Raw genomic sequence first — 16,501 nt, 5'->3', positions numbered from 1 at the left:
GGACCCTAGGTTGTGAACCCCTGGTTGTAACTTACCAGGAATGGTAGGAAAGTAGGCAGCATGGTAGTGTAGCAGTTAGTACAATGCTTTATATCACCAGCTATAAGATTGGAGTTTGATTCTATAAGTAGTCTGTACGTTCTTCCCATGACCAAGTGCGTTTCCCCGTGCACTCCAGTTTCCTTACACATTCCAAAGATGTGCGTCTACGGTTAGTCGGTGTTGGAGCTGGAAGTGTGACAACACTTGCAGGCTGATCAGCACAATGCTCCCTGATGCGATTTGAGCAAATGACACATTTCACGATATGTTTTGATGTACATGTGACAAATTAAACTCATCTTTAATCTTCTAAATAAAACTATTGTCTCAATCCAAAATATCATGCAATACTCTGCCTCCACAGATGCTGCTTGATCTGAATTTCTCAAGCCATTTCTTCTCTTTGCTTTTGATGACAACATCTGCAGTCTTGCGTGTCTCCATATAAGCTTCTGAGACTAGTCACACCTCCTACCACCTTGATCCTTGTATGTTATACCACTTCAAAATTCAAAGTAAATTTATTATTAAAGTATGCAGATGAAATTCATTTTCTTGCATGCATTCACAGTAGAACAAAGAAATATAATAGGATCAATGAAAAACTACACACAAGCTAAGACTAATATCCAATGTGGAAAAGACAAACTGTGCAAATGCAAAAAAAAAAATAATGTTGAAGACATGAGTTGCAGAGTTCTTGAAAATGAGTCCACAGGTTGTGGAATCAGTCAGAGTCAAGGTGAGTAAAGTTATCCACATGGGTTCAGGAACCTGATGATTGAAAGATAATAACTGTTACTGAACTTGGTGGTGTGGGACCTAAGGCTCTTTTACTTCCTTCCCGATAGCAGCAGCGAGAGGAGAGCATGTCCTGGATGGTGGGGTCCTTCATGATGGATGCTGCTTTCTTCTTGTAAATGTGTTCAGTGGTGGGGAAAGCTTTTCCTGTCCCTATCAGCCTCTTGCCCCTCACCCAGCTCTTGAGTGTCAAAAGGCTAGGATACAATAAATTTCATTGAATTCTAAGGAGTTTCATTGTACACTTCAGGAGCCTGAAGATGCACGCTCAATATTTTAGGAATGGTTTCTTCCCCTCCGTCATCAAATTTCTGAATGGACAATGAACCCATGAATACTTCCTCTGTTTTTTTCTGCTTTCTTTTTGTGCTGCTTTCTTAATTTTTATGCATATCTTATTTCAATTTATAATTTTTCTTTATATTGCAATGTATTGCTGCAAAACAAAATATTTCACGACATAGGTCAATTCTGATTCTGATTAAAAGTTTGTGAGACTTTTATTTGCAGCCCTTCCTTCAACTCAGTCTTTAAATGCATGTCAGTAAATTGTATGTTTCTTCTATGAGTACAAAATGCTTGGCACGAGAATTTTCACTTAACTGTTCCAGTATTAAAGTGTGTTTTGTTTATGCCACGTGGCATATCAGTGCTCCAGGGGCCCTCTCTCTATAGGTCCCCAACCCACCCCTCAAAATCTCCTTTAGCATCCTCCAGCGTGTTTACTTCATAACTAGTTGAAGTGACAATTAAGGGGGACTGGCGTGTACTTACAGTTCAGGTATTGTTTTGTGCTGTTCTCCAGTGACACAGTTGAGTAGGATAGGGTGAGATTATCTTTCATTATTGGTCCCTGGTGAGTATATTAACGTGATAGTCCATGCTGAGGCACAACGGTGCATCACGTATATTGCGCATTTATCAACTCTGGCCTTAGTTTTTATGAGAAGCATTGTATTTCTGATCTATTGGTGTGGAATATCATCTTGGAGTATGGTTGAATATGCTCGGAAATTGGTGGAAAAATGCTGTAACTTTGGGATGAAGTAGTTTATCTTGTTTTATTAGTCTCACAGAGATTACTTCGCCAAATGTATTTTCCAATGCATCTAAGTTCCCCATGTAAATATTGACTCGTTTTCAACGTCCTCTGAAATTCAGTGCTTCCCATGTAGAAAGAAATATTATTCATACATGCTGGAGTCAGCTGTACTTGCATTGAAGTAACCTGCAGAAGAGGCCATCTAGTTCACGTTGGAGAGGTATCCAGAAAATACAGGATTGTGTAAGTATCACCAATGGATGACTAAAGCAAGGAATTAAAATGAAATTAGAGCTGCTATAATTGGACCAGAATAGATAAAAATCACTTTGTTCTTTCTTGTTAAAAACTCATACATTCTTGTTTTCAGATTTTTGTTTTACTTTTCAAGTTGCAGTTTTGGAAATGAGGGGATAATTAATTAGAATATTCCTTCTTCAACACTTTACCATTCCCACCTATCACCTGCCAGCTTTCTCAGTTCATGCCACCTTCCCCCTCACCTGGTCTCACTGATCACCTGTACTTGTACTCCTTTCCCCTCCACCTGCTTATTCTGGCTTTTTTCCCCTTCCTCTATAGTCCTGAAGAAGGGTCTCAGCTGAAAAAGTTGACTCCTTATTCTTTTACATGGATGCTGCCTGAGCTGCTAAGTCCCTCCAGCATTTTGTGTGTGTTGCTCTGGATTTCCAACATCTGCAGAATCTCTTGTGTTTATGTACCACTCATGTAATTGTAGTGTGACAAATGTTAGTGGGCAGTTTCAACTAGAAGTGTGCACAAAGGAAATAATATCCAATGAAAAATGTGATTTTGACAGAAATATCTAGAATGTAAAACTATGTAGACATGAAGTTAATGTAAGGCAAGACTCGATACAGCCGGGGAATTTGAAAGTTCCTTGCAGGGAAATAGTTGACCTTTTGGAGCCTAAGACTACACTTCTTACCTCAGGTGGAATTTCACAGGTTCTAGTTTAGTGCAAGAACAGAAAAGATTACTTAGCAATGGATAGGTTAGTTAAACTTGGCAAGCTACAGTTTACTGTGTAGTATTTATTGCACATCTTTCCAGTTCAGTTAAGCTTTTCCTGTTTCCTTGTTCAGATCCATTCTGTAGTTTGATGTAACATGTGGATACTCAAATAAATGGCTCTATGTAAACACGGAAATAAATTTTGTAATGACCATTTTAAATTTGTGGTTGTTTTCAATAAGTGTGTTTTAGATAACTTGCTCTCATTCTAGAAAATTGTTAACAGTTGCGTGGTGGTGAGTGTGACTCTTCCAAAATGCAATTTTCTTATGACAGTATTTGCATACTGGAAATGTGGCAACATAACACGAGATGCTGCAGATGCTAGAAATCCAGAGCAATGCACGCTCACAGACACATACTGGAGCAACTCTGCAAGTCAGGCAGCATCTATGAAATGAATAAACAACTGACATTTCAGGCCAAGACTACTTCTGGACTCATGAATGAAGGAACTCCACTCAAGGCATCAACTCTTTATCTCTTTTCCATAGATTCTGCCTGACCTGCTGAGCTCCTCCAGCATTTTATGTGTGTTGCTGTGAGAATTTGGTTAAAAAGTTTAAAAATTTTGTTTTGAAGTCCTTTTCTGTTTAGTTGAATGCAACATTGGTGAAGTGATTTATTGATATCTCTCGGCATCTATGACTGCTTATTAACACCTCCATCTTGGGTTGAACTGGTGAAACAGGTTGCCAGATTCCTTCATTTTCACTACTATTCATGGAGTAGATACTTTGCTTATTATCTTTGGCTGCACAGAGAAGGAATAGTTCAATTAAATTATTACTTCTATTTTTTAAGCCTGCGTACCTTTGCAACAGGTTTTAGGGCCACTTCAGACAATAATAATGGGGTTGAGAGGGAAGGTGGATCAGCCATGATAAATTGGCAGAGCGGACTTGATGGGCTGAATGGCCTAATTCTGCTTCTATCTCATGGTCTAATGTTCAGAGTTCCAAAACAAGCAAACATATGTAATTAGATATCTCTTGTGGTGAAAAGATGAGGTTTTGGAAGTTTCTGTCTGTCATAACTTCAATGAAGTACTTATATTCTTAAAGCAGCATTGTGCCATTATATAATTCCAAGTCAAAGTAAAATCTGTTATCTGATGACATGCCCTGCCAAAACACTGAAGACTGTTTAATGTAATTTCCAGTACACAAATGTAAAGGAGAATGAAATGTTACTCTGGATCCGATGCAGCGCCAAAAAAGAACACAATAAGATAAAGAGCACAATAATAATCATTTAAAAACACAATAAATAGAAATATATGGTAGCTTTATACATAGATTGTATGTCTATAAAGTGACGCTAGTCACAGGAGTGTCTACATAAGGTGACTGGCAGGAAATGATAAAGTAGGAGGGGTGGGTTAGTGGGTGGAGGTGTTGATCAGCCTTACTACTTTAGGAAAATAACTTTTTGAGTCTAATTGTCTTGGTGTGGGTGCTATGTAGCCTCCTCCCTGATGGAAGTGGGACAGGCTTTCCAAGAGCATGGTGAGTGGGATGCTTTATGATGTTGCTGGCCCTTTTCCAGCACCTTTCTATGTATGTCCTTGATGGCAGGTAGGCTGGTGCAGTCTTGACTACCCATTGCAGAGCAGTTTCTATACCAAGAAGAGGTGCAGCTTGTCAGGCTGCTCTGTACTGCGCATCTGTAGAATGACTTGAGTAATGATATACAAAGTCTATCTCTCTTCAGCCTCCTCAGAAAGGCATCAATGAGCTTTCTTGACTGTGTAGGATTGTGTTCTGGGTACATGATAGGTTGTGTGTGATGTGCACTCCTAGCAGTTTAAAATTGCTTTCAGTTTCCACCTTTGTGCCACTGATGGGGGTCTGTGAGCAGTGTGAGTTCTCCTGAAGTCAGTAACCATCTCCTTTGCCTTGTTGTATTAAGGAAGAGGTTATTTGCCTGGCACCAGGCCTTGAGCTCTTGTATATGTCACCCTATGGTGGGCTCATGTTCATCTGCTGCTTGTGAGAAGTATGGAATTTGGAAGGTTAATTTTAAAGGGAGGACTAGGGAGACAAATTATAGAAAAGGCAAACAAGTCCTGGGAAAGGAGGAAATGGTAGGATATGAAAAATGGGGATCTTCGAGGTATGTCCGTGGATCAGAAAGGTAGCAGGATTGATAGATGAATAAATTGGTAAGTGACACTTGCCTTTATCAAACAAGATGCCGAACACAGAGGTCTTTTGTACTTCTTAGTTCATAGTGGATGCCAACAAGAAAATGCATCTCAGGGTAGTATGTGGTGACACAGACATACTTTGACAATAAATTTGCTTTGTACTTCGTGTGCGTCCCTAATGTATCTGCCTTTATCCCCACCCCTGGCAACATGTTCCACACACTCACTACTCTGTCTAAAAAAAAATTGAATTAAACTTGGTCTTGAACTTGAAAAATCTACCTCTGACTTCCTCCCTTTACTTTCCTCCAACATCTTAAAAGTATGTCCCATTGTATCAGCTACTGGGCATGCTGAGAGTGTGGGGGAGAGAATTAACCAACAGCACCACTGTCATGTAGTTGTATTTTTATAGATATAGCACGGTAACAGGCCCATTTGGGCTAATGAGCCCAAGGCACCCAGTTACACCTCTGTGACCAGTAAGTATATTAACTTGAATGTCTTTGGAATGTGGAAGAAACCCGCAGCACCCAGAGGAAACCCACGCAGTCATGGGGAGAACGTATGGGAAGTTCCTTATAGGCAGCGGTGGGAATTGAACATGGGTCACTGGGACTGTAATAATGTTACATTAACTGTTATGCCACCATTTCATTCCCCCAGCCAAGTCTCTGACACTTCTAGAAAAACAAAAGCCAAACTTTCAGAGAAGACTGATCCTCCTCCACTTTAGATGAAGACTTTCATAAATTCTGCTGCTAGAAGTTGGGACTTGCTCACCTCATCAGTTTTATTAGGGATGTGGTGCGTGCATAGCTCCTACACAGCTGTGTTTGAAACTGGGGCTGTGCCAGAAATGGACAGATGGCAGAGTTATTAGATGTGCATCATTCAATTCCCATCATGATGCTTGCTATTTAATCAGATTATAAAAAAGTCAAGTTTTTCGAGATTAATATTCAGCTCGGTAACCTGTACCATTTTTATCCCAGTGCTAATGGGGTTGGGGGGGGGGGTTGGAAGAAGTAGGTTTTGGAAAAGTACATTGTGCTGCAAAAATATTTTGCTTCCAATTAACCTTATTGACAACAACATTCAAGCATTTTATGAACAGAAACTTTTTATTAACTAATCCACAAGATAAAATTACAGGCAGGGTCCACAGTGACTTGTTAAATTGGATTGGCCATAGAAGATGGAGTTGTAGTGGAGCATTGTTCTGACTGGACATCTGTGATGTACAGTGGTGTATTGCAAGGATCAGTGTGGGAAGCATAAAACAAGGGCCGTATTAGGCCATTTGTCCTATTGTCTGCTCTGCCTCTGTTATCCTCTCAGCCCCATTCTCCTCAATACTCCCCATAACCTTTGATGCCCTGACTAATCAAGAGCCTATCAACCTCTATTTTAAATGTACCCAATGACTTGGCATCCACAGTCATCTGTGGCAATAAATTCCATAGATGCACCACACTCTAATTAAAGAAATTCTGTCCCAAAGAGATGTCCTTGTATTGTGGGGCTGTGTCCTCTGGTCCTGGACCCTCCCACTCTTGGAAATATCCTGTCCACATCCACTCTATCTAGGCCTTTTGGTAGGTTTCAATGAACTGCAACACTGTTGTGGCGCCTGATTCTTGTGATATTTTGAGTGTGTGTGCATGCACGTACACATGATATGGACAAAATTGCAGGTAGGACCAAACAAAAGTTGGCAGAGCTGCAGATAGTGAGGAAAGCTTTCCAAGGATTCAGCAGGAGGGAGATCAGTTAAATGTGGGTGGAAAAAAGTCACTTTAGTCTGCAGGTATTGCACTTGAAGATCAAATGTAAGAGGAATGTGTATAGTAAATGGGAGAGCAATCAATTTCCCTCTGATTTTTTTTACAGCTGTGGGAACCAACCATTGCACTGAGCAGGATTTTTTTTACATAGTCTGAAAACTGCATGGCACTTTAGTATTAGCATTATATAAAAGAATTCCAGCTTCGCAGCCACAAAGGCTATGTTCAAAGTAAATTGCCCCAATATAGCATGCCCACAGCTCACTAGCCCATATGTCTTTGGGGAAGGTCATCACTGTCATGGTGGAGAGGCTTGTGAGATCCTAAGATCCTGAGAGCGATGCTGTCTGAGCTTAGTTCCTGTTAGGATCACCCACGGTAATAAGGTCAAGGGGGATGTTTCAGATAAAGTGATCCAACCAAGACCTCACTGGTGGAGCCTGCGGAAGAGCACACATCACAAAGGCAGAGGAAGCCTGCAGCGGTGAAGGGTCCCCAGTCATCTAGCATTCCATGCCACTGGACCCTGACCCCAACCTGTTCAGGACTGTATGGTGGCTGCCCATGTATCAGCTTCCCCACGTTAAACAACGTCATGCATGGGTATTCTCCATTAATGTTATGTTAGGTGTATCCTGGATTGCCCTCTACAGTCACCTGAAGATCCACCAATAGACAATTCCTTTGGAGAACATCATACTCGACTCGAGTGATCACACTAGCACACTGTCTTTGGAATGTGGGAGGAAACTGGAGCACCCGAGAGGAAACCCAAGCAGTCATGGAGAGAATGTACAGCGCCTTACTATGCCTAGTAAAGACATAGTGTAGTGGTGGGAATTGAACCTGGGTTACTGGTGCTGTAAAGAGTTATGCTAACCACTACACTACCGTGCTGTCACACAGGATATAGTTGTGTATGTGTAACACCTTGTCACTAGCCACTATAGGAAAAGTTGCTCAACCCATTGAAATCTCTGATCTTGATAATTAATTTTAATCTTGGTACTGGTTGCAAATTATCTGTATTGCATTTGTAATTACTAAAAGACAACTGAGTCTTAGGTGACAGCAGTGTTGATTGATGTGGTGAATTTAACGTGGTAATCTTAAGGTGCTTCAGTAGTGAAGAGAGAAATATAGTTAAATGGTATAAAGATCCTGAAAAGAAGTGGGGAGCAGAATTACTGGACCAGAAATTAGTCTTGACCAAGGGTCTCAGCCCAAAACATCAACTGCTTATTCATTTCCATAGATTCTGTCTGACCTGCTGAGTTCCTCCAACATTTTGAGTGTGCTGCCATGCAGGATTACCAGCAGCCATCAGAGCTTAATTAGAAATACAGTGGATTCTAGTTAATTGGGACACATCGAGACCAGTACATTTTGGCCCAGTTAAGCTACTTCCATGGAAATAGTTAAAAAGGCATAGAAAACACAAACTACCCTTTAATTGAATAATAAATTATAATTTAAATGATATAGAGATCAGATTAGAACACTACCAGTACTACTACAGTACTATAAAACTGTGTGTTAGTGTCTAAAAGTTATTGACAGAGGAAGTAATCCAGTGTATGCTGCTGTTCTTTTAATTGACTGTAAATGAACAAAATCAGTGCAGACACCTAGTAAGGATAATGGACTGCTTTCAAACAATGCTTTTGATTATTACATCCTGTAAATCTTCTATTTTCATTGTAACATTCAAAATGATTTTCCAACCCTTCAAGTTCTTCATAGTTACTAACTTGTTGAAGTAGTGAAATTATTTCATTTTCACTCCCAGCCATTTCTGGCATCTCCAAGCCTGAGTGTATGAAACCACAGTGAACAAATCGGTTCTGAATTGTCTTGCTGCTTATTTCTCACCAATTGTCTGTGACCAAAAATCACTGCTTTTCGACCACAAACACATGCAACAGATACGATTTTAAAAACTGTTATCTCGAAGCATGGTATTGTGTCTAACGGCCAGGGAATTGATGCTAGTTTGAAACTGTTAGACAACGGTCACCTGTCCTTATTAAGTGGCACAGTGTCCCAAAAAAAAGGAAGGGAACCCTTGCTGTTTTCTTGATTAGTTTTTGTTCTTTAAGAGTGGTCCCAAATAAGCAGCTGCCCTGATTAACTGATGGCCCAAGTAACCAAATCCACTGTGTAATTTTAAGGATTAGGGTTATCTTATTGGAAAGTGTTACATGGTAGACTCCATCCAAGTATGGTCACATGGGCAAAATGGCCCATGGGTGGCATAGTAGTTCAGCAGTTAGCATAACATTTTACAGTGCCAGTGAATGGAACATTGGAGTTCACATCCCGCTGCTGTCTGTAAGGAGTTTGTACGTTCTCTCCATGGGCACATGGGTTTCCTTCGGGTACTCCGTTTCCTCCCAGATTTCAAACATGTATAGGTTAGAATTATGAGTTGTGACGTGCTATGTTCCCAACACTTGTGGGCTTCTCCCAGCACATCCTCACACTCCCCTCTCAATTGGGTGGATGAATGCTCCCACTCAGCCTTTTTTGCCACACGGTTTACAGGCCATGTAAAATTTTCCTGCTCAGAGTAATGTGCAGCTTTAAGATAAATTAGAGGGAACGTTGCATCCTCGGAGTGTGTTGTATATTAATGCAAAAAAGCATTTCACTGTATATTTTTGTGTACATGTGACAAATAAAGCTGAACATCTAAAAAAAAGGTTTGGACAAACTGGGATTGTTTTCTCTGGAGACTGAGTCCAAGGAATGACTTGAGAGTGATAGATAGGGCAGCAGGTCTTTTCCTGGGTGGATTGAATACTAAAAGCATAGATTTAAGGAAAGAGAGAAAAAGCAAAGTATCCTTTGGATGCACTATATGATGTGTGATGAGAGAGCAGAGAAGATTAGCTTGTCATATGTACATTGAAGCATACAGCGTTGGTGCTGGAAGCATGGCGACACTTGTGGGGTGCCCCCAGCACATCTTTGGGCTATGTTGGTCATTGGCACAGATAAAGATGCATTTCACTGTATTTTAATGTACATATCAAAAATAAAGGTAAAATATGGTATGAGTTTGAGTTAATTGGAAGAGTATTTGGCAAGCTTCAGATTTTTTAGCTGAGGTAAAAATGTTTTAATCTTGTTTCCATGTTCATGTAATTGTTCTTGGAAAATGTGCAGTACTGTGCAAAAAAAAAATCTCAGGTACATTATATATGGCTAAGGTGCCTAACGCTTTTGCACAGTACTGTATTTGTCAACGTGGAGCAGAGAGAGAGTTTGTAAATCTGGCAGGAGCAAAGGATGTTGGAAATGGCAAAGGTAGCGTGTAGTGGGAGGGGCATGGAACTGGTGGCAGAGGATTGGAGGGGCTGGTGGTGCAGATGCAGACACACACTGCCCTGAGACACCAGGCAAGGTCATTTGATTACAAACAATTGGTTTATTGATAATCACAGAAGGTCCCTCTGATGCTTTCCGCTCCTCCTCTTCCTTTATCCCAGCAATGATTCCACCCTCCCTGCCCCTTTCCCACTCTCGGTCCACAATAGAGACCCATATTAGAATCAGGTTTATCATCACACATGTACTCAGGAAATGGTGTTTTTTTTTGCTGCAGCAGCAATAGTACAGTGCAATATATAAAATTACTACAGTACTGTGCAAAATCTTAGGCAACCTAGCTATATTCGTGCCTAAGACTTTTGCACAAAACTATATGTATAACCCTTTTATACTTCTGAGCTATTTAGTGCTTGTGCGCTCAGTATTTGTTTGAGGTTGCCTCGCTCCAGCTTGGCTCTTCCCCTTTTCCACCTTGTGTGAAGCCTTCAAAATCAGGTTTAATATGCCGTGAAATCTGGTTTTCAGCAGCAGTACATTGCAATACATAATAATAAAAACAATCATAATAAATTATAACATGAAATGTATTTAAAAAAGAACAAATAAGTAGTGTAAAAAGAGAGCAAAAGAAATAGAGGTAGTGTACATGGGTTCATTGTCCATTCAGAAATCTGACTGCAGAGGGGAAGAAACTGTTCCTAAAATGTTGAGTGTGTTTTCTTCTGGCTCCTGTACTTCTGATGGTGACGAGGAGAAGAGGGCATGTCCTGTGTGATTGAGGTTTTTAATGATGAATGCCTCTTTTCAGGGACATCACCTTATGAAGGTGTCCTCCATACAGGGGACGCTAATGCCCATGCTGGAACTGGTTAAGTTTTCAACTTTCTGCAGCTTTTTCCAATCCTGTGCAGTCACCTCTCCATACCAGCTTCTCATTCAAGTACAACGTCCCCGTTATCTCTGTGTGGCTCAGCATAAAATTTTCTTCGTAGTATGCAAAGTGAAAAGCATTATTTAAATGCAAATTGTTGCTGATAGAATGAAAATTGCACTCTGTATAGGCTACAGTTTAGACTGGCTTCAGCAGCTCTTGTCAATCATTTGAGATTGTTTCAGAATCAGGTTTATTATCACTGACATGTTGTGAGATTTGTTGTTTTGCAGCAACAGTACAGTACAAGAAAATTTTTTAAAATTACAAGTTACAAGAAGAAATATATACTCAGTGGCCACTTTATTAGGTACAGGAGTGAAACCCAGCGTGGTCTTCTGCTGATGTTGTTCATCCACTTAAAGGTTCTAAGTACTGTGCGTATAGAGACGCACTTCTGCACATCACTGTTGTAACGCATGTTTGTTGAATTGCTGTTGCCTTCTTGTCAACCTCTCATTAACAAGGTGTTTTCACCAACAGAACTGCCACTCACTGTATTTTTGTTTCTCACACCATTCTCTGTAAATTGCAGAGATTGTTGTGTGCGAAAATCTCAGGAGATCAGCAATTTCTGAGATAGTCAAACCACCCCATCTGGCACCAACAATCATTCCACAGGCAAAGTCACTTAGATCACATTTCTTCCCCAATCTGATGTTTCATCCAAACAACATCTGAACCTCCTGATTATGTCTGCATGCTTTTATGCATTGAGTTGCTGCCACATGATGGGCTAATTGGATATTTGCAGTAATGGACAGGTGTACCTAATAAAGTGGCCACTGAGTGTATAAGTAAGTAGTACAAAATAGCAAAAAGATGGGCAATGTTCATGGGAAATTGATTTGAACTACAATTAGAATGAGTCAGATATTTGTGTCAGGGATGAAAAAGAGCTTGTATTTGCATATAGCCTTCAGCATCCTCTGATTCGTTCCAAATGTTTCATTTAGCTGGATGAAGGTAAAATTTGTCTGGTGCAAATAACATTACTAGTTCCTGACTACCATTAATTTGAACTTCTGTAGAGTGAAAAACTGACAAAAGAAATCTAAGACAGGCCCTCTTCTCGCTGCAAAGGAGATGTGAGAGAGTGAAAACCTACATCTTAGGAACAGCTCTTCTACTCTGCCATTAGAATTCTGAATCTTTGGCGACATACCAAATATCCTTAAGTTCCTAATGAAATATTGCTACTGGCATGCCCAGGAAACAAGATCCACTGGCTCTGTCTTGTCTGTCCTGTCTGTTACTTCCTTAAGGAAACCATGCTGACTTTGGCCTATTTTATCATGTGCCTTCAAGTACCCTGAAACCTCATCCTCAACAATGGACTCCAACATCTTCCGAACTACTGAAGTCAGGCTAACTGGCCTATCATTCTCTTTGTTTTGCCTCCCTCCCTTATCTAAGAGTGGAGTGGCATTTCCTATTTTCCAGTCCTCTTGAACAATTCCCGAATCCAGCAATTCTTGAAAGATAATTACTAATGCCTCCATAATCTCTTCAGCTACCTCTTTCAGAACCATGGGTGTAATCCATCTGGTCCAGGTGACATATCTACCTTTTAGACTTTTTATCTTCCCAAGCACCTTCTCCTTCATAATAGCAATAACACCCACTTCTGCCTCCTGATACTCGAATTTCTGGCATACTGTTACTGTCTTCCTCGGTGAAGACTGACAGGAAAATGTCAATAAGTGCTTCTAATTGATTTAAAGACATTGAAAGTTTTTAAACCTCTGTATTATCACACTAACATTGTTTTGTTCTCCTGTATAGGTGTATGCTTCAACATCAAGTGAAGAATACAGCAGGGATTCAGCTGGGTATTCTTCATCCAAGCCTTCAGGTTCTGTATTTCCAGGCTCATTCTATATTCAAGGTAAAGTTAATTATCTGAATTAGTAGTGAGATTATTTATTTATCTAGAAATACAGCACAGAACAGGCTCTTCCGGCCCAACGAGCCACACCACCCAGCAACCCACCTAATTTAACCTTGGCCTTGTCAGGGGACAATTTACAGTGACAGATTAACCAGTACATCTTTGGACTGCGAGAGTAAAATAGAGCACCTAAAGAAACCAAACGCACACAGGAAGAGCGTAAAGACTTTCTTATAGAAGATGGTGGAATTGAACTCCAGAATGCCCCAAGCTGCGGTGTCTCTTAAGACATTTGTACTCCTCCCTTTGCCCTTTTTTTGTTGGTAAGTGCACTATCTGTTATCCAGTCTTTGTTGCCAGAACTGAACTCCAAACTCCACTGCAGGCTTTAATAGTGTCGCGCTGACCGCTGCACAACCTTGGCATCCCCAGTAGAGAATGTTTCGTGTTTTCTCAAATTTGGAAAATGACTCATGATTTTCAGCTGATAAAACGCCTTGTGTGCCAACTTCATTAATACATTTTTTAAAAATTTTAAAGAAATCTGCATTATTATACCGGGGGAGAGTTGTTCTTTACTTCATGTATGTTTAATTCTATGCACAGTACTGTAGTAATTTTATGTATTGCGCTGTATAGCTATCACACAAAAAAATAATCATGACGTATGTGAGTGATTCTGGTATGTCTTTATTGAGGATTGAGAGGGGAAGGGGACAAGGAGAGGTTGAATCATGGAGGGGAAAAAAGGAAGGGAGAGGGGAGGGAGCAGGAAGCACCAGAGAGACCTTCTGTAAAGATCAATAAAACAATTGTTTGGAACCAAATGACGTTGCCTGGTGTCTCAGAGCTGGCTGTGTCTTCACCCGTGCCACCTCTTGCCTCTGGCATTCATTCTCTGCCCTGTCCCACATCCATCCTGCGGCGCTCCACGTTGACAAATGCAGTACTGTGCAAAAGTCTTCGGGCATCCTGGCTGTGTATATATGTACCTCAGACTTATGCGCAGTACTGTTTCAACTATCTATTACACTAAGAAGAGTTGTTCTTTATTTCAGTTATCTTTAATTCTATATACTTACTGCTTCAAAGTACTTACGAATATCACCCAAGTGCATGGAAAATATGATCGATGCCACGGTAGCGTAGCAATTAGCACAACACTATTACAGCTCAGGGTATCAGAGTTCAGTCCCAGCGTCCTCCGTAAAGAGTTTGTATGCTCTTCTCGTGTGCACATGGGTTTCCTCTGGGTGTGCTGGTTTCTTCCCACAGTCTGGTTAGTAGGTTTAATTGGTCATTGTAAATTGTCCTATGATTAAGCTAGGGTTAAACTAGTAAGTTGCTGGGCAACATGGTTCGGTAGGCCAGAAGGGCCTATTCCACACTGTATTTCTAAATAAAGAAATGATAGTAATAGAAATGAATATATTTTAGGAGGTGTTCTAGAATATTAAATATGACATAATTGCATTTTTGTTTGTAAATCAGTAGCTGTAAAATAGCATTTTGATTCACGAAGGTGTATTATCATGTAGACTGAAATAGAAATGATACTCTACTTCTGCTCTTTGTGGGGAAACCCCTTGGGTATTTTGCACTATAGAGTGCTGAATGTGTGTATTTTTAACATTGATGAGATCTAGTGGTTTGAGTTTAATTTGTTCCTCAATGCAGTATGACCTGAGGTTTAGTTACAGGGCTGCGTCAAGGTAAGTCAGTTACATTGTAGTCTCAGGTGTACTGAGGCATTTGCCTAGTTTGAAAACCATCGAAGTACGTGGAATGAACCAGTCGCCCAGTTTACTTCAACTCCTTGTGGATTTTGAGAAGTTGCAAACTGAACCTTCCTTAGACTCTTAAAGGCAACAAGATTAGACTTCCTGGGGGCACTTTCTTCTGCAGGTCCATATAGGCACAGTTCAAATGGACCCAGTTCCTTCAGGAGTTCGGTAGGTTCTTAAATTTTATTTTGGGTTGCTTGATATTTCCACAAAATGCCACAATAGCTGCTTGCCTTAGCTTTAGGAGAAGTGTAACACAGAACAGTTCAAGCCTTTCAGCCCACAATATTGCACTGACCCTTTAATCTACTCCAAGATAATTTCCCTCCTACATAGAAACATAGAAAACCTACAGCACAATACAGGCCCTTTGGCCCACAAGGTTATGCCGAACATGTTCCTACCTTAGAAATTACTAGGCTTACCTATAGCCCTCTATTTTTCTAAGCTCCATGTACCTATCCAAAAGTCTCTTAAAAGACCCTATCGTATCTGCCTCCACCACTGTTGCCGGCAGCCCATTCCATGCACACACCACTCTCTGAGTAAAAAACTTACCCCTGACATCTCCTCTGTACCTACTCCCCAGCACCTTAAACCTGTGTCCTCTTGTGGCAACCATTTCAGCCCTGGGAAAAAGTCGCTGACTATCCACATGATCAATGCCTCTCATCATCTTATACACCTCTATCAGGTCACCTCTCATCCTCCGTCGCTCCAAGGAGAAAAGGTCGAGTTCACTCAACCTATTCTCATAAGGCATGCTCCCCAATCCAGGCAACATCCTTGTAAATCTCCTCTGCACCCTTTCTATGGATTCCACATCCTTCCTGTAGTGAGATGACCAGAACTGAGCACAGTACTCCAAGTGGGGTCTGACCAGGGTCCTATATAGCTGCAACATTACTTCTCGCCTCCTAAATTCAATTCAACGATTGATGAAGGCCAATACACCGTATGCCTTCTTAACCACAGATTTCAACCTGCGCAGCTGCTTTGAGCGTCCTGTGAACTCGGACCCCAAGATCCCTCTGATCCTCCACACTGCCAAGAGTCTTACCATTAATAGTATATTCTGCCATCATATTCGACCTACCAAAATGAACCACTTCACACTTATCTGGATTGAGCTCCATCTGCCACTTTTCAGCCCAGTTTTGCACCCTATCAATGTCCTGCTGTAAGCTCTGACATCCCTCCACACTATCCACCACACCTCCAACCTTTGTGTCATCAGCAAACTTACTAACCCATCCCTCCACTTCCTTATCCAGGTCATTTATAAAAATTACTAAGAGTAAGGGTCCCAGAACGTATCCCTGAGGCACCCCACTGGTGACCAACCTCCATGCAGAATATGACCCGTCTATAACCACTCTTTGCCTTCTGTGGGCAAGCTAGTTCTGATTCCACAAAGCAATGTCCCCTTGGATCCCATGCCTCCTTACTTTCTCAATAAGCCTTGCATGAGGCACCCTATCAAATGCCTTGCTGAAATCCATATACACTACATCTACTGCTCTTCCTTCATCAATGTGGTACATAATCTCTCCATTTTTCTTTCATCCATTTATCTGCATCTATCAGCAATCCCAACCGTAAATTCCATCCCCCTACCATTCTCTGTGAGGGGGGAAAAAGTGTTCTTCTGATATTTCCACATATACTTTCTTCCAATCACCCTGAAAGTACTTTTAAAGTTCAAA

At 40.8% G+C, this 16,501-nt stretch overlaps 1 protein-coding gene across 11 annotated transcripts in view; it reads left to right on the top strand.

The window, feature by feature from the left end:
• Nucleotides 1-16,501, top strand: part of tcf3a (transcription factor 3a) — a 181,176-nt gene that overhangs the window by 112,396 nt on the left and 52,279 nt on the right. For all 11 annotated transcript variants that reach the window (XM_072244557.1, XM_072244556.1, XM_072244562.1 and 8 more), the window contains exon 9: nucleotides 12,906-13,008. In XM_072244557.1, the coding sequence (XP_072100658.1) occupies nucleotides 12,906-13,008 (103 nt within the window). The remainder of the gene's footprint in view (nucleotides 1-12,905; nucleotides 13,009-16,501) is intronic.

This window comes from Mobula birostris, chromosome 26 (assembly GCF_030028105.1).
Source record: "Mobula birostris isolate sMobBir1 chromosome 26, sMobBir1.hap1, whole genome shotgun sequence".
Classification (NCBI taxonomy): domain Eukaryota; kingdom Metazoa; phylum Chordata; class Chondrichthyes; order Myliobatiformes; family Myliobatidae; genus Mobula; species Mobula birostris.
This window is presented reverse-complemented; position numbering and strand designations above follow the sequence as displayed.